A 25,984-nucleotide genomic window follows, 5' to 3' on the forward strand; every position below is an offset into this window, starting at 1 on the left:
CGGCCCCCTGCACACCTACACTAGCATTCCATCATGTGACCCGTCGAGAGACGCCTCGGCCACCCCCTTCACCAATGGCCAGCGATCAACCGACAGGGTGTGTGTGGGGGGGGCTTGCAAGTAAATCGTCTTCCTAATTCTCCTGGTGTCTTAATTATTCTCTTCTTAGTAGCATGCATTGTTGCAGGGGAAGTAGTCAGTCGATGGAACCATGACACGACGCTGATTTCATCGGCGGCGTTGCAGCTTTCTAAGTTCACAATGCATTTTCGCTGCTTCCAATAAAAGGAGGGGGGGGGGTCTCTCCTGCAGGGCAACTTTAAACCTTTGGCATTTCCATCTCCGAAGATGACTCCGGTCCTCTTGTGGTGATCGGGGTTCTTGAGAAGTTATTGCAGGATGTATCGTTCTTCTCCGTGTGGTAATTCCAAATAAATCTCCGTTGTGGCTATAGTTGGTAGTCTTTGTTCATCAGGCTGCCACTGCCAGCTATTGTAGTTGTTCGTGTAGGTGTGCGAGGAGGCAAGTTTGTGGGGTGGTGGGTGAATGCATATGCGTATGATTTACGTGCGGTTCCACATACTGCTACCGTGCTACGGTAGCCGTTTGAGTAGGTGCATGAAAATACTAGTTTGCGGGTCTGTGTCTGCGTATGCATATATGCGTGTGATTTACGTGCACTTCCTGTGGCTGGTTGGCACGTCAGAGACTCTACAATTGTAGCTGGTTGCTATCATCTGTGGCTTTCCTCCCTTGCTTTATCTCTAACCAAGGAATCAAGGATGGTTTGGGAGCTCCCATGCCCGCCAATGGGAGAGGGTCAGACAGTGGGATTCCACCGGTAAAATCTGGAGTTGGCAATTATGAGACCCTCCCCACCTCTGCTTCTAGCACTGTATGAGTATGGAGGACTCTCGTTCTTGCAAATAACATTTGGCCAATGTGATCTCTAACTATAATATATAACCAGCCTCATCATCCTTCCAGGAGTGGGTGCTGAGATTCTTATTAGATTTCTGTTTAGCTAATCATTAGTTCTAGTAACTTTAGGATTGAGGTTCATGTTAAGTTAGGTTGAATTTTTAATTATATATTTGAGTTTGTTTTTAAGTTGAAGTTGGATATTGATGTTTTTATGGTAATATTTGTCTTGCAGTGAATATGTGATTTTATTAAAAGGAGAGGAGATTTATGCTATTTAGAGTTGAAAGATTTTTTTTTGTGAGAAATTTTGTGAAAAAAAATAAAACTATTGTTTTGAAACATTCTTTTTTTTTTGAGTCACTTATTTCTCTTGAAAAAATATATTTTTTAAAACCAATTTTGTTTGATTTAATATGTACTCTGGATCCTAGACCGGTAAATTTGATCCTCTCCAACTAATGTTTGATCGTACCTCAAAATAGTTAATGGAATTGGTAAAGAACACAAGTTGATTTGTGAGTAAGATAAGACTTCTATTGTTACAGAATCCTTCATAATTCACCATTTTTGAATTTTAATGTTACAAGTTCAGGCTGACGATGATGATAGCGTGCTGGAAGGGATGCCACCTTTCGCAACACGATAGGTCAGCTCAATATGACCAAAATCTCACCGCTAGCAACAGCTTGTGCAGGGCCCAAAAACCAATAGCTAATCCACAGTTTGAACTTAAACAACATTATATGACAATTGCAAACGCATAAATATTAACGGTGAACTTGGCTTTCTCAGACTAATTCTATCCCAACTACAGGCCCAAAAAGTAATGGCAGTTCCATAACTCATCTAAAATGCACCAAGGTGAATATCAAATATTGGCAATACAAGCTGTTCTCTAAATTTAGCAAAATCACAAAGAGAACAATGGAACACAAAACAAAGAGGACAACCATTAACTCAAAATTTGATATGCTGCCTGATGTCATTTTCCAGGCCTTTCGATAACATTAAGCAATTCCTATGTTCCCTCCCAAAGTTTGTCTTCATGAGATCCGCTAGCCAAAAACAACCTGAGGCAACTCTTTCCTGTACATTCCCTAATCCTTGTATGTACATGCGATGTAAAAAGCATTGCAAAAGGTGGCTCTTCTAACATGACCAGAACACAAAGGGCAATAAGATTCATCTGCTCCCTGGCCTTCCTTGACCACAAACCTGAGGAACCGTAACTGGCTTATGGAGTGTCGATGTCCCTTCAAATACTGTTGTTCGGGCGCCCTTCAAATACTCTTGCAACTGAGAGATAAATATTTCATCAATCCTCTGCCTTGGCACACTACCAAACACCAGTTAATGCAAATGCACAGTACCTACCTCATCTGAAGATATTTTTGTAAAACCAAATTTCTGTGTCCAGATAGATTCAGCTTCATCAGCAGCCGGAAGCACAAAATGCTTGACTTTCAAAGTTACCAAAAGTCTTTCTACACAAGAAAAGAGAGACTGGAAGTATCCCTGATAAAAAAAGAAATATATCAATCAGCAATAAAATGATGCATGGCCGTAAAACTAGAACAGAACGACAGCACGAAGGAAACTTTCAGCCAGATCACAATCCTAACCAGACCTCCCATCCAAATACAAGGTATCTGTCCAAAACCTAACATCCTGAAACACGATATACCAACCAGAAATGAAAAAATTGATTATCCTGAAAAACTATAACAGATCCACAGCACATAAATACTGTCAGCTGGATCACAAACTTACGCACACCTTCCACCTGAATACAAGGTATCCGTCTAAAACTCAGTGTCCCGACAAAGGACTAGAATGTAGAAAAGTTGCTGCATAAGCTGCAAGAGAGTTTTCAAGTGGATAGTCCAAAAAGGAAGGATTTCTATGGTAATTCCTGTTTCTTGAAATACAAATGATCATAACTATTTCCAAGAAAAATAACCATATGTTTTGTTCATCTGCATTTGGGGAAAATGAGCTCATCTTCAGGAATCATATAATGAGGACATAAGACAATAAATTAAATGTGCCTTGAAGCAAATCCATAGTTCATACTTCATGCTGACATAGAACATTTATCTGCATAAATTATATGCAACCCACATGCAGAACAAACCACTCAGAAAAACATTAACACAAATGGAGATCTCTTTTAGAGAAAAAAAAGATCAATTGATGAAAAACATTCCGTCAGACTAAATAACAAATCAAATTACAGTGCTGACAAACAAAAACAAATTCAGTCAATCGTCTTAAAAATATAATTAACTTATTATAGTTACTTATGTTCCAGTAATCCCGAAAAATAATTAGTGGGGAAAAATGAGTTCAATGTCACCAACCGAAAAACCTTGACAAATCTAGATAAGTAAAATCCAGCTTAACTACATCCATTTTAAGGTTCCTGAACACATGCACAATAAGTAGCACCAATGGAAAGATATCTGAACCAGCGCTTACAAACTCACCTGCCCTTGATGTTCTCTGCTTGTTGCAACTAGCGGAAGCTCAGCAATTTCACTTCCCAGAACACGTAAAATCCCAGCAGATACCACAGATGAACTGCGATGGAACCAAATTCAGGCACATTGTTAGATTATTGAGCCAATTAACAGCAATTATAAGCTCCTATGTATCAATTAACTCTTACCCCACGGTTAATAATACGCAGTACATCCCTCCATAATCTTGGTCTCTCACAGTTCTCCTGCCATGGAATAGCATAGAAAATTCATTTAAAAAGAACAAAAAAAGTAAATTTTGTGGAACTGAATAAATAATATAGTGAAGACAGACTGAATGATTTTCCCTCACCCATAAACCATTGTAGGAATAAGGTCCCTGCCAGTTATAGCATCAACAATTGGGTCAAAGGACTCCTGCAAAGCAACAATAAAAATGAAAAAAAGGAACCATAATTTTACAACAAAAGTTTAGCACAGAATATATCATTAAATGAAATAATTAAGCTTCAAAAAATAAGGACAAGCAAAATGCAGTCATCAGGCTCTCAAATATATCAAGACAGTTCACCCAGAATTTCCATGACTCATCTTGCATTGGTGTCCTAACTCTAAAGAATCATCCAAGACTTGGATACTGATTTTTACAACAATTGCAAGCACAAGGAACATACTAAAGATATACAGTACCATATAAATGACACCCCTTTTGTATCAATTACTTAAGGAGCCATGAATGGTATATGTTCCTCTTCCACTTACCATTGCCACCATCAGATGTTTGATGTATGTCAAGAAGCAACAGACTAAAGAACAAAGGCGAGCTAGAAGAATAATATCCTTATTCACATCAAGATCTCCACTTCCACGATAATAAATGGACATCAAGTTCAACTTCCCACTATTGCGCAATTCATATGGTCACAACCATTTCTAGTTATTCAAACTAGCCCTGGCTCACTGACAGCTCTAACCGAAAGTATTTTCTAAAGCAGGAACAAAGCCCAGCTGGAAAAAGCTTTAGTGCTAAATTTAGGCTTAAAGTAAGACACCAGAAATTCAGACAGAAAACGAAACCTATTTCTGTAATTACCAAAATTTACGTTTTCCCACAGACAGCACACCACAAGAACAACACAATATTGTGAAAAACACGCAAAGGTTACTTACATCACTTCCTGTAAATAGTGCAAACATTAACCTTACACCATGTCAGCAGCATAACAGCCAACATGCCTCATGTTGACACCTCGCTGGCTACAGATCTAAATCGTCCTTACACAAGATAACATATGTGTGCATATATTTACATAATTACATATATGCGACCATGCACCAACACCTCGGTCAATATATCTTTACAGAACATATAGACAATGTATAGCATATCTGATCTTCAAAATGTGAACAGAACAAAACCCTATAACAGTCAAATTCTGTAGTGACCATAAACTGAAGAAAATGACCATTCCAGAAATTTACCTAATAAAAGTTCTCACTGAGCCACCCCCAAATAATACTTCATACAAAAGCAAACCACCATGATGACACTCTTTAAACTCATTAGTGAAATACAGTGTTTTCACTAGAAAAACCATTAACTTCCAACATATACAATTTTTGAAGTTTCAACCCAGAGCCAACTTTGCTCATCTTAAGATATGATGAAACTAACAAAACTCATACCTTACACAAAGAAACTATAATTATTAACTTATAGTTAACCAAGCAAAACATGGTTATAAAAAAGAATCAATTCTACACATCATATCTATACTACCAAATCTGTGACATTTACAGAAAGAACTTACACGCAATTAGTGATATTATTCTCAAAAAAACATATCTCAGAGAGAAACCTTCAGTGGATATATATTATTTTTCTCCAAAAGTAAACTAAGCTATGCACCACTATGTCCAACTATGAAGCATGGGTAGGGAAACAGGATACAGATACAACACAACACAGTACACCAATATGGAAAAGGTAGGATATGATATGGCAAGAATAAACTAAAAAATAAACATGTATGCAGGCATGTATGGCTATGTGTGTATGTAGGTATGAGTATAAACAAAGCATCCATAAAGCATAGTAGGTCCCAAAATAACATAATCCATACTTTAGATGGCAGCATTAACTTTTACAAGATCATCATTTAGTCGTTATTCCATAGACAATAATCCATACTTCATATTTTAAAATTTATATTCACAGACAAAAGAATGAACCTACGCCTCAATTTTGGAGGTATCAAGGAAGTATCTCAAACGAATCCAAAAAGTATATGAAGTGTTTTTAAAATTTTGAAAAAAAGAATACTTATTGCAAATATAGGACACATATCCAAGAAGTGTCCGACAAGTACAGGGAACCACTATGATACAGACACTGCATGTGATTTTAAGTTTTCATGCTTCCTAGATGTCCGTCCTAGATGTCTGCCCATCACAGTCTGATTCCAACGAGCAATTCAATTAATTTATCTTATAATACATGAAGCAAGAAGCTATTCAACATACAGTTTTACTGATAATTGTGAGAAACACTATTAGCCATTAAAATAGTTTTACAAAAGCAAAAACATAACAGAAAACTTCAGATTGATATGCACTCACATGGAAGATAGCAACGGCTTTTGAAAGCAATAATTTACTTTCTGCATCAGCAGTTTTGCCACTTAAAAGACGCCATCTTATATCGATATTGGCATCCTTGTTGAAACCTTTGCTCTCACGTTTCTTCTTTATCACATCTGCATCTAACAGAGGGAGTGGCTGTGCTCCACGAACAAGCAACTTTTGCAAAGCAGTTCGAATCCTAGTGCAATCAGAAGTGCAGAACCACTCTCCCTCGGGCAATTCCTGGAACCATGGTAATAGTTAAGCTCAAAACTATGAATGAGTTCTGTGGTTAAGAGGGTACTTGCGTCAGACTTTAAGATGACTTTCAACTTAAGATTCAATCTGTCCTCGTCTGTTCAAATGTTTCCATATTATAGGCGCATCGACACCACTTACAAGGGAAAAAAGGCTCGAACAAACTGAAGATTACATGAATGCAACTTCCTACTGACAGGATAATAAGATTTATAAGTAGTTACCTTCAAATCAGCCATCTTGTGTTCTTTAAGACACCCCACATGGTACTCCCTCTCACACTGTAACAAATACAAAGTTCAGACAGTACTCAAGAGAACAGCGAGCATCAGCGTTAATACCTAATAATAACTGTAGAAGTTGGAGAAAGGATGCAACTTACAAAACAAAAGAAGCTTAACTAGTGAGAATCAAAACCATACCTGGTCACAGAGCATGACAGTGCGGTCATCAAATCCTGACTTACAAAAGTCATGGCACCTACAAGATATTTAGGAACAACAGAAGGAAAATCATCAGAGCAGCTAAGGTCCAAAACCAACAATGAATCAAAATTATCAAATCATAAGACCAACTGACGCGCAAACATTTGTTGGAGATGCACAATTTTTATTTGCAAGCTGTGTTAAAAAGAGTAAGAAGCAAGAACAACAGATGAGAAAAGGCAGCGAGACCTCTAGGTTTATAAGATGATAGAGGACAGAATAGTTCCATGGAGCCAAAGCACAACTAATAAATAACAGCATGTGAACTTCAGCCAGATCAGCAGGGGAAAAATCATTTTAGCAACTAGGTCTAAGGTAAACAAAATGTCAAATTGAGCACACAGCTTACATGGGTTCAATGTGCACAAAGAAGCATAAGCACTAATGTAGCAAACAAGTTTGATGAATGAATAGCAGTAAATAACAAGTTAGCTGGATTTTGTTAGGAGTTTAAAGCATTTAATGGTATACAAGTTCATGATAGATAAAACACTAACCTGCACAGGACACAGCCACCAATATCAGTATTGAGTGTTGAGACAATACGGATTTGTCGCTTACTTATCTGGTCCATAGGGTCAACTCCAGCAACCCTCCCAGCAGCAATGGCATTATCATTATGTGCCACACTCCTATCTCTTTGACGGAGATTCTGACAATATTGACAGTTCCAGTCCCCTGTGGGTATGCTCGATAAACCGATACATTCTGCATCTCAAATGGTCTCAGATGCCATATTACAAAAATAATATTACAAAATTGACCCACTAAAAGGAACTATAGATTGAACATACATTGGGTAACGGGTATTCTTAAGTCTGGCATGCTATATGCATGCATGTACAATCTGAAAACCTAAATCACTAATTGTTTTTTTGAATGCTACTTAGTTATAAAGTGTATTTGATGTATACAGGGACAATTTAACTATATTATATATATATATTACATGTATAGTAACACAAATAAGAAACTCGTTATGTTTAACTTCATCTACGTAAGCATGCTTCCAATAGGCATGTCTATTAATAGATTTAAAGGATAATAACAGAACGGCATATGAAAATCATGAGTGTTGTTGCATCAGATACATTAAATTGAAAAAAACATTTTCTAAGGATGTTTAATCATATTTTTTTTCTTGATAAACTTGTCATGTAAAATCACAGTCCTAATAATCAAATCATAAGCATCAGCATTCCACTGATTTTAAATATTATACAGCATAATGTCCTGTACATAACACTGTTGATGCAGCATAATATCTCGAACAGAACATCAATAATCACTGACAGCCAGCAGCATATTAACAGAATAGCAAGGGAAAAAAATTAATGCAAGGTTATGCTATATAACTCCAAAATGACCTCCGTAATCTTAAGATAAAATAAATGTAAAATATCAAAAGGCAGCATGTTGACTGGTAACCATAATGAGATCAAATGGAGCTGTAGCTCTGGATTTTAATGATACTTGTGGAGGATCACACACTGCACCAGATACGGATCCCAAATGCACACAGATTCAGAAGCAGAAATAGAGATAAAAACAAATCCCATATCTAAATGGAATCATTAAAGATGCCAATAATCACCGCACCAGAAGCTTGCTGTTTCCTTCACACATTGCTGTATGCATGAAACTTTTACCAACACAAGTAATGTTCTAAACTGAGAGATACTAAAAAAATCTTCGTGACAATCAACGTAAGTACCTTTGTGGAAGGCCCTAGGACAGAGATCGCAAAGGAGAAGATCTCCACCATCTGCACAAATGCTGCAGAGATCATCAGTTTCACTCGTTGACAACTTTCGGCCAGTAGATAGCAACACAGACAATTCATGAAGCGATACTCCATTGGAAGTATAGATGTTATTGTAACTGGAAAATCAGAACAAAAGCAATAAGTGATAAGGATTTTAAGATGTCTGGAAGCATGCAACAAGTTAGAGAGTTTTTTAATCATCAACTCACGGTTTGCGTCGTGAAGCCCGACCAGCATGAGCTTCAAACAGTGAAGGACTCACCTGCCATTTAGAATTAGGAAAGTCAAAACCTTGAAATGGATTATTCAAAAAAGAACAAATTTGAACAGATCCATATTTTACCACAGTCTTGCAGCAATGACAGTATATCCCAGGCTCTTTTATATAACCCTGAAGCAATCTCTGTAGAATCACCATGACAACCATCTTAAACACATAACCACAAAAAAGGCTGCAAATCACAAGAAGAATCATCTAATCATCTTAAAAAACACAACCTTTCCACGGACATAGTAGCCTACTTCAGTTCCCTGAGGTAAAATGTCGTTCATAAAAACCAGCTTGTGCAACCGTAAGTCCCTGGCAGACAGAAATTTCAACTGCAGATACTAATGGCAGAATAAAGAAAAAGCCAAACAGAGAACCAGATGTACAAAACAAATATTTAACAAATGAACTTAAGATACCGACTTTCTGGTTAACTTTCCCCCACTATTATTCTTATTTGGTGGCAGATTCTTGGATGAGCTATCTGATGGATCCTGTAACGAGCCTGTCTTCGATGACCTGAAGCACAACAATCATATGAAAGCCATATAAAAGGAAAATTTGCAAGCATGTTGTAGAGATAAATAAGGCAAAGACATCCCAAGGCAAAAAAAAAAAAAGAATCCCTTGAGTATGGAATATAGATCACAAAGTAAGCATGCATCAAGAAAAGAATTTTAACTCAAAGAAAATAACCTTGAAAAAAAAAACATGTAAGATGTTCAAGTCAGGCATGCAGTGCAATGTTTCAGTTTTCCCTTAAGATATGGAATATAGATCACAAACTAAGAATGCATCAAGAAATGAATTTTAACTCAAAGAAAATAATCTTGAAAAAATACACGTAAGATGTTCAAGTCAAGCATGCAGTGCAATGTTTCAGTTTTCCCCGCAACTATCATAAACAACAGTCAGATAACTTCAAAAACACTTCTACTATATATTACAGTATTTTCATATATAAAAAAAAACTTCAGTATATTTTTTCAAATTATTTATAGTGTTGACACCAGAAAAATTCTAGAGTTCAAACACTTAGTGTAAAACCTTTATGTTTACAAATGTTAATAAGAGGAAAACAATGTTTGTAGAACTGTTGTTTGGTTAATCTCTTATTCCTCTTTTTCTTTAAGCCAACATATATTGTGTTTTCTTTTACCTAATATCATAAACAAATACGATATGAAATTGGAGGCACAAAGGTATCTAGTACAGCCTTCATATGCCCTTTTATTTTCATTTTCTTTAGCTTGGGTAAATTACCTTGCTAATTTACCATCAACTTGTTCTTCAGTGATACCTATATAGATACACCACAGCTACTAAATCCGATGATTTTTTAACTCAAAGATCTAATACAACAAAAATAGCATCAAATGTCACATGTTCCATCACATTATCTTGTTTTCTATTCGGATGATCTTGTCATCTTCTAATTATGCACCACACTAGAATCTTTAGCAAACCAGCCAAGCATCAAACCACATGCAGCAAGAGGCTCAAATGACCTATTGATAAAGTACATAAACTTATGGACAAAAAGGAAAAAAAAATTCTGTAGTTAAATGCTAGAAAAGATAAGGTGACTGAAATTGAGCTAGGTAATCATAGAAAAAGAGAAACCAGATAAAGAAGGTAAATCCAAATGTAAAAAAAATGAAGGAAAATAAGATACTTGTCAAAGGCAGAAGTTGATACATAACTTACCTATTCTAGATGGATTAACTCACAACGGTAGTACTAGAGTATATGTACCCACCTCTGTTTTGGTCATTAAACAACTTAAGAATACAAATAATTTATATCTCCCGATTCCTCTCTAACAGAACTACACACAAATTAGAGCAGCATTGTTTTGAAAAAAAAAGTAATAATAATTATAAAGAAAGAGAAGAAGAAGAAGTTTTTACATAAGCATTGCCTAAAACGAATTAATGGAGACATACCTCACAGTACTAGCAGTTCCATGTGATGGGCTTGGAGTTTTTGATTGCTGCTTTGAATTGAGACATGAATCACACAGCAGTACAAACTTCCCAAAGCGTGCAGTAAGAAATGACTCTGTGAATAATCAGATACAGGTATCCATCTGAATAGGTCCAAGCGTACCAAAAATACCATCCACTATTGAAAGTCAAAAGCATGAAATCTTACCTTTGCATTTCTGGCAAGTAACTGGTTTCTTTGGAGGTGTTTGACCTATCGCATTCTGGATTGCAGCCTCCAGCATGTCTAATGGAGCACTCGTGCATGCTTTTAGAACATCACGAAGGCTATTCCCATTTTCCAAAAAGATAAAATCTGATGGATGCTTCTTCGTGCTACCAGCATGCAGTTCAAACTGATAAGCTGAAACAGCCTGCAATGCCCATAACAATATCAGATGACTAAACATATCCAAACACAGGAGTCTATCCAATATCAATATGAAGAAAGAAAAAGAAACACTCACCTTGGAACCATTGCATGAAGAACAAGAGCATAATATGTTATTTCCCTTTATCATGCCCTGAAGCACAGCTTTCTGCAATAACAATACCATAAAACAAATCCTGATCAAAATTACAATGACAATAAATATGATTAAAAAAAGTGCTTATCAGGTGTCTAGCAGGGCACCAAAATGATCAGTGCACCTAGGGCTAAAAGGAAGAACTTCATTAAGCCAATTGCTACTATCTATGCAAAGGTGTCAATGTTTCAGCATGCAATGTGATCACTGCAACTAAGGCTGATATCGGATCGGATACTAGCATGTCCATATCCATATTTGTTTTGTTTGACGACTATGGATACAGATACAAATATTAGTCGGATGCAAAAATTCAAATCCATATTTATTTTAAACGGATAAGAATATAAATCGGATACCGAAAGTATGAATATATATACGGATACAAATTGGATAATTAAACTTTATGACCATAGAATCAACAATATTACTAAATGGATGATAAATCAAATTAATAGCATGTTAATATGATTATTTATTTTTTTGAAATTTTATGAGTGCTATATAAAATTAAATAGGGTTACAAAAGAAATCGGATATTCAAATACGGATCAGATAGTTATTTATCAATATGCATATTCAATTTTATTTGACGAATATGGATATGGATATATATATTAGTTGGATGCTCAAACTTTTATCCATATCATGATAGATTCGGATACAAAAACGGATTCGGACGGATATCATCCGATCCACTTTCACCCTTAGCTGCAACTTTAATTCAACAACAAACTTGGTGCACATACCTTGCCATTGGAGGTGTTGTACTTGACAGGCAACCCCTCAAGCAAACCAGTACCGAGCAAGTCCCTAACATTTGTTGGAAGCTTCGTCAGCACAATTTTCTTGGACATCTTCAGTTCCATTTTCTTCTTGGGCGTCGAATTCAAAGATCCATCCTCACTATTTGCCTCAGCCTTCTGGTCCTCTGATACAATAGACCCACTACTCGTGGTCACAGTTTCCCCTGCTCCAGAATCTTCCTCTTTAGCTTTAATTGCCGGCCTTGTAGACCTCCTGGCAGGCTTCTCTGAGAGACTATTTTCATCCTTAGGCCCGTCATGAGCATTGATCACCATCGGGAACTCTACGATAAAGACTTCATCCTCCATCGAGGGGTCCTTCAATGCTGACCTCGTGAACCTTCTGGTGGACTTCTCCAATTGATCATGATCGTCTACCACAATCGGTATCGCCGCCACAGAACCTGCCTGATCCAATGTTGGCCGAGGGGGTGTGGTCGATGGTTCTTGCAAGGTGACCTTTGATGAGGACCTCGTGACCCCTGTCGTGCCCTCCATCTTCTGTCCATCTTGACCGTCAATTACAATTGGGTCCTCCAAGGCACAGCCATTCTCCAATCGGTCACCATTAGTCTTGCAAACAACGTTCTCGTCAATCACAATTTGGGTCTCAGCCCCATTATCATCAATCACAGATCCAGCTGCCTCAATTGGAGGCGAAGAAGCCACTGCCGGCACCGGCGAGCCCTCTGATGTAACCTTTAATCCTTTTTTCGTATACCTTTTAATGGGCGTATCCCCATCCACTTTAGCCTCATCAAGAACGCCGACCTGAGAAGATTTCTCCACAACAGACCAATTCTCTGGCAGATCGCAATCCGGCATCCCCTCATCCTGCCCATCCACCACAACTGGGGCCTCCGTCTTGGCCTCATCCATATGATCCACCACAATTGGTGCTTCTGCCTCGATGTGGCAAAGATTTGGAGGGGGATTCGGGGCCACCGCCTCCAACGGCGTTCCGGCAGCCTTGGACGCCAGATCTTGAGCACCGGCCTTTTTAGGCCTCTTGGAATCGCGAGAAAGGGCGGCGGGGGAGAAGGAGAGGGACTTACCAGAGCGGGTGCGGCCGAGGGACACCGGTAGGGTGGCCTGGGAGCGGAGGGCGAAGGCGAACTCGCGCTTAAGGCCAGATCGAACGCCGGAGCGGAGCACGTAGTCCTCGGTATCGGAGGGGCCGTCGCCGTTCGCCATCGCCACGAGGTTCGGCCAACGAACTAGGGCTCCGGGGGGCGGTCTTCAGCGGCGGCGAGGGGCGAACCCAAGATCGGGAGGTGGTGAATTGGGGAATTAGGGTTTTCGCCGGCTTTATATTGGGGGCAGAGTGGGGAGAGAGGAGCCTACGGTTTCTGGAAGGGAGAGGAAGCGAGGCGGAGAGGGAACAGCACTAACCTGACCTAGATGTAGATGTATCGTATTAGAATATAGATATTAATGGCAATGTGGGGGGGGGGGGGGGGGGGGGGGGGCGCCGGAGGCGACGACGAGTGAAGGGGCAGAAGGGGAAAGGCGAAGGTAAATTGGAGCGAGGGATCAAATGGCGCGGATATCCCGAGGTGATTTTTTTTGTTGCCTAAAATGCCCCTCCACGCCAGACCAAGCTGGCGAGGCTCGCGGGCGACATCGGTTCGGATTTGGCGTTTAGCACAGGATCGACCGGGAACGGATGGATGCCGGGCCGAGATCTGACAGCTGGACCGTGCGCCAAATACGTCCCAATTTGTTCAAGGCTTCTGAATAGGGGGATGGGTTGGGTCCGGTCTAGCCCAACTCTGGGCCAATTTGATCTGGCTTCGTGCTTACGGTTTTAACACCAAATCCCATCTCTCTTGGTGAGTCTCAGTTGGGTTAGGTCTCTCTTATAATTATGCCTGAGCTTTTAAGGTTAGGTGGCTTCGTACTTACAAGTCCGTCCTAATTTGTGACTCATGCCTATCAATTGTTTTTAACCTTCTTCACTTCGAGTCCTCTTTCAATCTTGCAACCTTGGCTACAAGTGGGTCCATGTTTTCAATATTTTTGGGGCATCATCCATGAATTTTAATATTTGAATTGGGACTAGAAAAGAAAAAAATTAAATTTGACCTGCTTCTATTTGCGTCAGGCTGAATTCGGTTTTTAAGAAGTTTGGGAATGATTAAAGCCAGCATGCCTTAGGGGCCGGGAAGAAATTGACTGAGAAAATAATGGGTTTTCTATGGAATCTCCGACGCTCGATTGCCTTCTATTTGGCCAGGTGGAGTCGGTACTGGGTATATCCAGAAGGGCATTTTGGTCATCGTAGTGAAGGGACGGGGATTTCTTGGAGGCCTTGTGGTGTGGAACAGTGGAAGGGTAGGCGAGGGGATTTGAATCGCTTATTGGCCGGTGTATTCCGGGAAGGGAAATGGAAGCCCGGGAGCCGCCCGAACATTTGCTCGATCTTAGCGATGACGTGGGAATCCTCGAGCGGGGTAGATTGGGAAACAAGGAATACGATATGATGCGTGGATTTAATTGGGCGAAGTGAGGCGGTGGGTGACGTGGCATATGACACGGGGGGTAACTTGGGGTGCACGTATTTGGGCTGGGTGGGTCCCGTAGCGTAGGAGGCCAGGGACGGTGCTCCCGTGGCTTTGGGGGGGATCCTAAAATTTCATAGCCGTTTTGGATTTGGGGGGCTGATGTATATGAATTTTTGGATGCGCAAGAATTGCACTACGTTTTTCCACATGGGCTTTCAAACAACTAATATTTTTGAATTTGAAATTTGTTTGTCAGCTAAAAATAACTGTATGATAGGAAGATAATCAATCTAATATCTAATATAGTCTAATATATTTAATATATGTATTGATATCTAATATGCTAAAATAGAGATATTACTCGTGCAGAGCTCTTCATTTACTATGTACTCCATATGTTGCTGTAGCTCTTTATACTGGATTAAAAATAAGGCTCTTATTTAACAAGGTTCATAATAATATGGTATCATTAATAAGAAACTTATTAGTTTTTTAAACCATGTTAATGAAGAACTTTCATTAGTACTAAAAAATGGATGATATTATTAATAATCATATTTTTTTAATATATGCCAATATATGTAAAAACATTTTTATTAATACTGTATCCTATTCATATCCCGCATGGATCATTAAATTACACCAATATTTTATTAATTTCTACCGCACTATTATGATCATGATCCCACTATATTGCATTTAAATATCTCTTAGATACCATACTTTTCTATTTCTTAGTATATGCAGGTTATATCATGTTCTTGTTATTTTATCATAATATTATTTTACCATATCAATGGGTATACCGTATACATATACTATTAGAATCTTGTATAATGACAATGTATCATAATATTAAAATCAATACTTTATTTTAAAAAATAATTAAATTCTTATATTTTTATATTCTATTTTTATTATATCCATTTGATAGAGGAAAAAATGGATTGTCCACCCCACAACTAAAAGGCCGCCCAGTTTCGGCCCAGTAAATACCAACGACGGATGATGACTGAATATTTACTTCGACCCAGGGCCAGTTCGTCCTCGGAACTCCGCCGAAAGCTCCACCAACTCCAGATATTCGCCGACTCCCCCGACCAAGCTCGAGGTACCTCCAGATAATCGCTGACCCATCCCGACCAAGCTCAGGGCGCCGACCCCAGCGATACGCTTCGACTCTCGAGCTCGGGGCGCTCCACCGAGCGCATTTCGGAATCCAGGAAGCCGAGCTACTCCCGGTACCCGCCAAGCCGACCTCGGAATCCAGGAACGCATGACACGACTACTTAACAAGCTCGGCCTCGCCAACGACCACACCCATGTGCGGGCCTACGCCCACCTACATGGTCATACTTCACCATACTACCGTATCATGTCTTCATAGCCAGTCAGCAGCAATCAGACGGCACCTTGAGTACTCCTACCATACCCTGCCGTGACTGTCAACACCCTACCATTTTTAAGAACGGGCTGTACCGCACGTCACCAGCCAGCCTGAGCTGCGCGCCATCCAGCTCAGAGCCACACCCCCCTTATAATGAGGGTTAACAGTACTTCCACCACCTGGGCCACTCCACCGGGGCTATAAATAGCCCGATCAGTTAATTTCTAAGGGACTTTTGGCTGGACCAACTCTACTATACTCTAACTTGATCGTCGGAGGGCCCTCACCGGAAACACCGGTGAAGCTTTGTGCAGGTATACGGCCGTCGCGCAGGAGGTGGATCCCTTCTCCCCCTTTCAACCACCGGCGGCTCCCTCGGCTCCCACACATGGAGGCTATACCGCACGTCAAATCTGGCCCGAGGGTGACCATGCCGGTGGAGCCAAGGGAGCCGCCGGCGCTGGAAAGGCGAAGACGGGAGCCACCTCCTGCGCGACGGCCGCAGTCCTGCACAAAGCCTCACCGGTGTTCCCGGTAAAGGCCCTCCAACGATCAAGTTAGAGTGGAAAAATTTAGTCCAGCCAAAAAGATTCTTTAGAAATTACCTGACCGAGCTATTTATAGCCTCGGTGGAGAGGCCCAGGTGGCAAAAATATTGTCAGTCCTCATCATGAGGGGGCGTGGCTCTGAGCCGGATGGCGCGCAGCTCAGGCTGGCCGGTGACGTGCGGTATAGCCCGTTCTTGAGAACGGTAGAATGTTGACAGTTACAGCAGGGTATGACCGGAGTAGTCAATGTGTCGTCTGACTGTTGTTGGCTGGTTACGGAGATGTGACACGGTAGTGTGGTGAAGTACAACCATATAGGTGGGCGTAGGCCGCACATGGATGTGGTCGTTGGCGAGGCCGAGCTCGTTAGATAGTCGTGTCATACATTTGACGAAGTCGGCTTAGCAGATGCTAGGAGTAGCTCGGCTTCCCGGGTTCCGAGATGGGCTCGGAGGAGCGCCCCGAGCTCGAGGGTCAGAGCGTAGCATTGGAGTCGGTGTTTTGAGCTTGGTCGAGACGGGTCGGCGATCGTTTGGAGGTACCTCGAGCTTGGTTGGGGGAGTTGGCGAATGTCTGGAGTTGGTGGAGCTTTTGATAAAGTTCCAAGGACGAGCTAACCCTAAGCCAGAGTGAAGATTCAGTCGTCCGTCGCTGGTGTTCACTGGGCTGAAATTGGGCGGCCTTTTAGTTGTGGGCTGGACGATCCATTTTTCCCTCTATCAAGTGGTATTCATAAACCATTTTATTCTAGATACTAAGCAAAACTCTTGTTTAATATGGTTCTTAATCAAATAACCATACCATATCATTAATAAGAAGCTTGCTGGCTTATCATACTTTATTAAATAAGAAACTTTTCATTAGTATTACTAAATTAATCCACAAATTAATAATATCATTAATAATCATAGTTTCATAATGTTTGCGATATTAATTAAATTTTCACTAGTATTGTACTATGCCCATATGTTAATATTTTATTAATCTCTATTATATTTTTATGATCATGATTATAGTACCTTTCTATTTTTTTATTATATACAGGTTAAGATTGTGATCTTATTATTTTATAAACAATATATTATTTTGCTATATCAATAAATATGCATCTATTATTAGAATTTTGTATAGTGATAATGCATCATAATGTTAATATCAAAAATTTATTATAAATAGAATGATAGATCAAAATTTAATGTGTAACAATATTAATAATATTATAATCGGTAAAAAAATATTTACATATATGACAGAGAATACCATATTAAAATGTCGTAATCATACCTATATTTATAATACAGATTTTGTAACATACTCGATGAGTTTAATATTCAATTAATATTAGGATGTGAATAGCAATCAACATTAATACTCAATGAGGCTCAATTCATTACTTATAAGTATGGCTCTTATTTAATATGATTCTTTATTCAAATATATATATATATATATATATATATATATATATATATATATATATATATATATATATATATATATATATATATATATATATATATATATATATATATATATATATATATATATATATATATATATATTAACAGCCATTACAATGTTGAAATCACGAAGGTTTTGGCAATCCTACGCATCGGGCAGGTTACATTTAAATAATAATATGAATAATAATAATAATAATAATAATAAAAAACCATATCGGAGGCCCGACAAGGCTTGGACCTGTGAAGTGTAGAAACAGGTTCAAATTTGAAAACACAGGCCATTCAGGTTCCAGGTTGAACCCATTGGCACTTGACAGTTCTACCACTCGTTTTGTGATTGAGCCCATTTCACCTATACTAAATGGGATCTCGTCACATGCTCAATGCCCCCCACGAACTGACCACTCCTTCAAACTAGTTCTTGATGATCTTGTTTTTCTGGCACAGAAAAAGTGTACGGACCACAGATTGTTAATCATAATGATTGAACAACATTCGCCATGAATGTTAGTCCACAGTGAATCTGAAGTGCCCTACAAGAACTCGTTTGAAGTTATTACTGAGGACTCGTTTGATCCGTAGAAAATATTTTTTTTCACTGAAATGTTTTTTCTAAACAGTTGGTTCCTAAAATTATCATACTTAAAAAAATAATTTTGGCATATTTGATTGATCATAAAAAAAAGACACAACTTATATTTGATTGAACATCTCCTTTTCTAGAAAAGCTGTATGAAATACTTATTATATTCTTAAGAAAGAAAGAAAAAAAATTTACCCATCGATTTTGATGGCATAAAAGTACTTTTGAAAAAACATATTAATAACCGACTGATGAAAAAATAGCTTTTCCATGAAACATTTGAATTTTATTTTTATAGGAATGCTACTTTCTCCTCTCTCTCTCTTTTGAGAGTTCCAACCAAATAAGAAATTTTTTTTTATTTTTTCATTAACCACGCTCTCTCTTCTTCTTATGCGAACCAAATGAGTCCTACAAGAATTTACCTCAAAGAAATTACTAAAATGCTTACTAATCATATAGCCCAATGAAAAATAAATGAAGATATCAACAGCCACAAAGAACAACAAAATTTGGCGCAAGGCATACCAAGCTCGACATGTTAAAAGAGATGATAAAGTTGTCAAGAGGCTTCTTGCAGTGTATTGGAGCGCTGAAATTATGCAGGTCATCCCTATCCACTCCATTTTTGCTTCCACTGAGCGTGTCTTGTCTGCTTGGGAGCTCTCATATGGTGACAATCTTGTTTCATAAGATAGATGACCTAACGTATTTTATTTAGAGTCTCCTCAACTGTCAAGCAAACCTTCTATTAATCGCCTCAACAATGTTTCATGAAAGAGTGGCTATCAATTTGTCTTTTTCTCCACGGACTGAAATGCTATTGTAAAATACAAAAGGTTCATCTCGACATGGTTCTTCACCAGATCCATTCAATAATTCCTAATAAGTAGCAAGCCGATAGCTGTGACAGCAAGTGTTGAAGGCAACCCAAAACGCAGATGGCTCAAGAATGAGAGGTTGTAACCAAAAAATTGAGCCCGGTGAGCCTGCTCACAAACTATTAAGTTTGCAGCTGATCCCAGTAGTGATAGATTCCCAGCCACCGTACTCACCCATGATAATAGGAGCCATGCCTTGGTCACTTCAGCTGGAGAAATGTCTGCTGCAGAAGCTGCCACTCGAGCTCCAAGCAGCAGAACTAGAGACAAGCAGAGATACTAGGCATATAAAAGCAGTTCTCCACATTAATAACTATAATTCATAAGTAAATGCATTTATAAGTTACTTATTAAGGACCCTCATGAAGAGATAATGCTGAGTCATTGCAGACCAGTGCAGAGTAAGCAGCAAGATGATTATCCTTATCATGCATTATCATGCAGTAACTTTGATAATGAGTAAATTCAGAATCAAAACTCTACAGGTGCTGAATTCCAATTTATAACATAGGCGGGGAACAGTAGGAATGAGAGGTGTGGAGAAAACAACCAACCTTATGGTTGAACCATAACGTAATAAACTATTGCATCTAAAAATCTGGATTACTTTTGAAAAATAAGATTTATAACTTCCAACAATTAGGTATTTAAGTTACCTTACTTTTCATAAGTTTTAATAAATGAGCAGGACTTCGTCTCACTCCTTCTATCAAAAAAAAAGTGGGCATATAAGTTATCTGTATAAGAAAAGGATTGCCAAGATAATTCCTCTCAAATTGTTAATTGAATTAATAAACAAACAAAATCTGTATTCGAAGTTAACAAATATCTACCTTCAAATTGTTAAATGGATCCTCGAAAACTTCATTTTATCAGTAAGCCGCATCATCATCTCTACAGTCCAAATATCCATGTCATAAAATGTCAATCCTCGGTTCCCTTATAGCTTCATTAGTTTCTAAGGTTTCATAAAGTCAAAAAGATGAAATACTTTTGAAGATATATTCAAACTTCTAACTCCAAACAGTTAACATTATACCTTCCATCATGTGAACTTTGCAATATAAATTAATTTCCTGTTATTTATATCTCATTCTCACTAGGCCTCTGAAGAAACCCCACACTGATGTAGGTAACATGAAGTGAAAGACTCAGTGTCAAGCAGGATCTGAAAGTTATCACCAAGAAATGATAAACTGACAGGTGCAACAGCATTGTAAAGGGCATTTAAAGCTACCAGATCTATCAAGCGATGTAAGTTAAGACTTACACTACAGAACAAGGAGCCAACTTCTCAAACAAACATAAAAAGAAGAAAACTTCTGGTAAAAATTTGGCCTTTATGATCCTCCTGAATGGTGATAATTGAAAGCAGTAAAAAAAAAGGAGCTTGACGTTGATGTTTTACAAGGTTTTTAAGTGCTGCATGGCAGACTGGCCTGGTACTGGTACAGCACATGTCATATGCCATGCCATGTGCTGGTCTGACACAGCAAAGGAACATGCCATACAACATGGACTGGCACAGGCTTGCATGCCAATCTTTTATAATCAATTCGCTGTCAATTGCAGAAGAATATTTTAAGTTTAGACACCCTCTTGATATTGAAGAAGCTCGTCAAACAAGCCTCAATTTCTCTCTCTCAAAGTAAGCATTTTATATATGTATTAGCTTTGTTACATACAAGCCTTGAACATATCAAATTCCTTTAGGAATGGAGCACAATTGCATATGATAGAAAGCCTGATATACTGTGCCCTGGAGTTGGCATGAACTTTTGATGCTGCTGTGGCAAGTCAATTTTTAAAAAGGAGTTATTACAGAAGCAATTTAGTAATGCGATGAGAAGTTTAAGAGAAGTAGAATCATGTCCTAAATAATGTAATCTTCACCAGCACAATTGATGTTGCATCCTATGGATGGGCTGACGGTTCAGGGGTTTAGAATCTCTACCAACAATACTTGGTGTCACTCAGTCTAGATGAGAGCAACAGGTAGCGTTCCAGTTCTTTAAATTTTGACTTCATGTGCTCAATCAATTCATAAACCTCCAGAGGAATGATTGAAGGTAATGGTCCCAAGAAACTGGATTCTCATTTAAGAAATCATTGTTGCAGTCTAATGACAATCCGAGCATCCAAGAGCAACACCAAATGAAAAAGAAAAAGAAAAAGAAAAAGCAATCTCATCAGTGAAATAAGGATGTTGAGGTCCATTGCTGCTTTATCAGAGGGAAAATATTTACACACACAATCAAAAGTGCTTTTTTCTGGAAGTCACGATTAGAGTGTTGAATCTTTACAAAGAGAACATGGGAAAAAACAGATTCAGATATTCCTAACAAGCGTGGAATATTTGGCTAAAATTCCACCTTAGGAAGGAGTTCATAAGAGTATGTAAAGCAGTACATTTTCAACTTCCTCTTTTATTTTTTTGATGTAGAAAAGCAAGTGAGGGTTGGTCTGTCAGACAACCTTGTGACAAGCCCGTCCCATAAATAAATAGCTGAGTTCCAGAGATTTCAGCTGTTAATCCCACTCTGATCCCGAGGTCTGACATCGTCCACCAGACTCTATTGTCTGTCTCCTCAGAACTCGAGGATATGGCAGTACAAGTTTATATAGAACAGTTCCTGTTCAAGTCAGGCAGTTTTTCTTTGATTTTTCTTGTTCAACAGACCCCTTGGAGCTGTCTTAGGAGATCTATTGAGCAATTTAATAAGGGATTTTTTGAACATTTTTCAGTTTTTTTTTTCAAAACTTTGGCCAAATAATAGTTTTCATTTTTTTTTTCAAAAACTTTGATCTCTAACAGTTTACACCATGAAAGTTATTTTCTCTAACTTCACTAGAAGAATAGTATATGTAAAGTCTTCTTATTTCTGACATGTGTAAAGATATTTGATATACTCCCTTGACAGTTTCATATTAGTTACAATAGGAAAAGGTTACAAGTGCAAAAAGGCAGATGCTATTTTGTACTATAGACCATGCATTATCATCATAAGCAGATTATATGCAATCCTAAATCACTATGACACAAAGGTGTCCTATATCTTATGCCTGAGTTCCCCGTTATACCAATTTGATAATTATAGAGAACACAAGCTAAGTTCAGCTGTTGATAGAACATCTATATGCAGACCCTCCAAAAGTTAAATATGCAGAGCAAGTATGGAAGCCATTTTCTCTACATGAGACACATGCAACACTGAGTAAGTCAGAAGATTTAAATACATTTTAATCCTCACATGCAGTAGTACAGTTATTAAGGTACTAATAGAGCATTTAGAGAACCTATTGGAACTGATCATAAGGTTTCAAGTTTAGCCTTCTTACCATCCTGTATATTCCACGAGCGAATGGGACAAAACTAAAGTATTAACTTACCAGTAGGTACATTGGACGCAACATTTGAGAGAACAAGGATAACAAGGGCAAGAACCGCAATCCCTCCAGCACTATCAATCCGTGCGTATGGTTCCATCCGATCCCATAGAGCACTTGGTATGCCAGTTTTATTAAAGCCATCGACGGTAATGAACATCCCACAAAAGAATATCAATAAAGAATAAGAAACCTGGTTTGCATTTGCAACAGAAACATCAGCTCAGTCTAGAATGTTTCATGAAGAATTATTATAGATTTTCCTGAAGAAAATGCAATTTCAATTATATGAAAATAAAACTTGTCAGGATAAACAAAATTTCCAAATTCCAGGGGGGTGAAAAGAGAATGATTGCATTGAATGATTGCATTATCACATAAGAATGTAGCAGAAGAATCAAAACTTTTCATTTTGCATAATACTAACTAAAACTCAAGATATATGAATTACCTTCTCTAGCGAAGGACGGGCATCCTTAAAATCCAGTACAATGAGAGCGAGAGCAGCAGTAATCGCACTCCACGACATGTTTAGCCCCATTAGAAGAGCAATGAGCATTCCAACAGTCACAGCATAGACACAGGTCTTCCACAACAATCTCTTCCACCTCCCCATGGGAATTTCCTTTTCCTCCAAAGAGTGGTGAGGAAACCCTTCCTTCATGCCATTGATCCAGCTGGCATTTCTCGCATATCTCCTCACAGATGCACCTTCCTCTCTCCTTTGAGAAATTCCACCAACCCCTGCTAGCTCCTTCGATGCATTCGAAACCTTTGCAGGCTCAGTACCATCGCTTGTGGCTGACCGTATGTCATTCTCACTGTAACTTATTCTGTTCCTTAATGTCTCGACATGCACAATCTCTCCATTTAACGCTGGGCTCTGAGGAATTGATTCAATTGCAGAACTCCAATCCTGAGAGTTCATAGAAGTGAGGTGTGACATGGTCGCAGGCGAAAAACGGTGAGAAGTGACATCCTCTTCCGCGATCACATCCTTTGCTGCTTGAGCCACTTCCACATCCTTCTCAATGGACAGCAACTTCCAGTAATAGCATAAGAGGATGGCAGCATTCACAATTACTCCCACAAGCATTGCAGGAAGGAGCCCAAACGAGAATTCCCCGAAAGAAATCTTACTCTGAACAGCGATAACCAGGTTCTGCGGGTTACCGATCGGAGTCGTGGAAGAACCGATATTCGCACTAGAAGCCAGGGCCAAAAGGAACGGCTGTGGCGGCAAATTGTTCTGCCTTGCAATTTTCAGGATAAATTCAGTGAGAACAACACAGCAAGTATCATTGGTAAATAGAGCACTGGAGACGGCAGAAACAAGACAGATGCGGCAGAGCAAATCCTTGCCGCCTCTACTTTTCCATGAGAGCAATTTACCCAAATACTTGAACATATCGGCCCTTTCGAGATAGACACTAACAACCATGGTGCCAAAGAGGAGGCCAAGGATGGGGAGGTCGATCGCCGCATAGGCTTCTTCGGGAGTAATCACGCGGAAGACGACCATAAGCATGGCGCCAAGAAGAGATCCTGCGGTCCTTCCGATAGGGAGGAAGGGCACCGCAGGGAAAACAGCTAGGACCCAGAAGATCCCAAACGCAATGGAGCCTAGTACCACCTTTACTGTGGGTGCCATGGCCATCCTTTGTAACTTGGAGTTCGCCCTAGATCTTAGAGGAAAAGGGGAAGGTCTGCTTCTCTCCTTTCCAACTCTACAATCATTATCCCGAACACACCGAACTCAAAAACCAACAAGATCAGAAAATTTTTAAATCGTTTAGAATTTGGTGACTGTCAATCCTATCGATAAAGAAAGAACAAGAAAGATAGATACAGAATCTATACAAATTCATAAAACGAAACAAAACAAAACATATGCAAATCCGGACCAAGACCGGGAACTCATGAGCCAAAAGCGAAAAAAATTGGATGGCTTTTTTACCAAGAAAGGAATGGGGCCAATGGGTGGGGGACCAAGGACGGACCTGAGTGTGGGCCGTGGGTGTTGTTACGTGTATAATGCGGTGCCAGAATTTGAAGATTGAAACGACCGGAAAGTCAGCTGCCAATGGTCACATGGCCAGTTTGCGGCCTTCGCTCTCATTCTGTCATGGCCTGAAAGCAGTACGCGCGGGGCCTGTTCCGCCATTTAGGGAACGTAATCGGTTACCGGTTACCGAGGTTAAGCGGACGGCACTGACACGTGTACTGAGGTGTCGCACGGGGGGGCTCCCTCATCCGGTTGGGCCGCTCTTGGGGACGGTAGCCGGATGCTTCCAAGAACCACCGACCGTTTTGAAAGTTCTACCGCCGAGATGTAGGTGGTAGGTCGGTAGGTGCTAATCAGTTACATTATCGACAGGAGCATGGAATGCCGTACCGGTCCGATTCTAGATCGGTACCGAAACCACAAAAAAATCGGTATCTTCGGTTTTCTTGTGCGAACCGGCCGATTCGCACTGATACGAATTTTTTTTTTTTTTATGAACCACAGCGCGAGACGCTGTGGTTTTTGGCTCGCGGTACCGGCCGGTACTGTACCGATACCGGACCGGTACCGTACCGGTCCGGCCCGCCACCGGTACGCCGACCGGTACCGGTACGGCGGACCTTGGACAGGAGCAACAAAGAAATATACTTTGGTAGAAAAATTTTGAATCGAGATCTAGTTTCTTCATATGTAGAGAGAGGCAAAGAAGTTTATATTTAATTGGGATGTTTCTATCTTTATATGCTTTCAAAATCATCAATGAAATTTTTAATTTTTTTGCCAAATACAGAATTGCTATCTGTAAATGTATGTGCATGGAAAAACATGAGAGCCATAATCAAGGCCGACTCCATGTTCATCTCCATAGGAACCAAAAAAAGTTTAAAGAGATATTTTTTTATGTATATTTAGGATTTATTTGGTTGGAGATAATCTGAAAAATAAATCTCATATCAGGTTATTAGGTTTGGTTAAAAAAAGGATAAGAGAGAAAATTAAATAAATGATTGGTTCTACGCCTATTTTATTAAACGAGAATGTAAAATAAATATTACTAGAAAAGTAGTATTTTGTTCTTATACTAGATTACTAAATGAACGTAATCT

At 39.2% G+C, this 25,984-nt stretch overlaps 2 protein-coding genes and 1 pseudogene across 5 annotated transcripts; all 3 read right to left on the reverse strand.

Annotated features, from left to right (window-relative positions):
* Window positions 1-1,691: 1,691 nt before the first annotated feature.
* Window positions 1,692-13,668, reverse strand: LOC103705489 (uncharacterized). The gene is made up of 18 exons (XM_088712838.2): window positions 12,064-13,668; window positions 11,255-11,326; window positions 10,957-11,161; window positions 10,749-10,863; window positions 9,226-9,321; window positions 9,033-9,114; window positions 8,878-8,937; window positions 8,744-8,796; window positions 8,484-8,650; window positions 7,267-7,477; window positions 6,707-6,764; window positions 6,509-6,565; window positions 6,024-6,269; window positions 3,757-3,821; window positions 3,593-3,649; window positions 3,411-3,504; window positions 2,299-2,439; window positions 1,692-2,220 (listed from the first exon to the last, which is right to left on the reverse strand). The coding sequence occupies exons 1-18, from the start codon at window positions 13,312-13,314 to the stop codon at window positions 2,107-2,109; spliced, it is 3,144 nt and encodes a 1,047-aa protein (XP_088568964.2). The 5' UTR covers window positions 13,315-13,668; the 3' UTR covers window positions 1,692-2,106.
* Window positions 13,669-19,040: 5,372 nt separating this feature from the next.
* LOC103705488 (silicon efflux transporter LSI2-like) lies at window positions 19,041-24,995 on the reverse strand. 4 transcript variants are annotated; one of them, XM_026804033.4, is made up of 3 exons: window positions 23,325-24,995; window positions 22,877-23,066; window positions 19,041-19,765 (listed from the first exon to the last, which is right to left on the reverse strand). In XM_026804033.4, the coding sequence occupies exons 1-3, from the start codon at window positions 24,528-24,530 to the stop codon at window positions 19,692-19,694; spliced, it is 1,470 nt and encodes a 489-aa protein (XP_026659834.3). In that variant the 5' UTR covers window positions 24,531-24,995; the 3' UTR covers window positions 19,041-19,691. The 4 variants fall into 4 exon arrangements, with proteins under 4 accessions (XP_026659834.3, XP_008787434.3, XP_088568662.2 ...); XM_008789212.6 differs by having other exon boundaries at window positions 19,041-19,746; window positions 23,325-24,992; XM_088712536.2 differs by having other exon boundaries at window positions 19,604-19,799.
* LOC113462613 (small nucleolar RNA U3) lies at window positions 21,947-22,137 on the reverse strand (annotated as a pseudogene).
* Window positions 24,996-25,984: the final 989 nt, after the last annotated feature.

The sequence above is a fragment of the Phoenix dactylifera genome, chromosome 16 (assembly GCF_051530095.1).
Source record: "Phoenix dactylifera cultivar Ajwa chromosome 16, Ajwa_hap1_PhDact_Kaust_v1.1, whole genome shotgun sequence".
In the NCBI taxonomy this organism is placed as follows: Eukaryota; Viridiplantae; Streptophyta; class Magnoliopsida; order Arecales; family Arecaceae; genus Phoenix; species Phoenix dactylifera.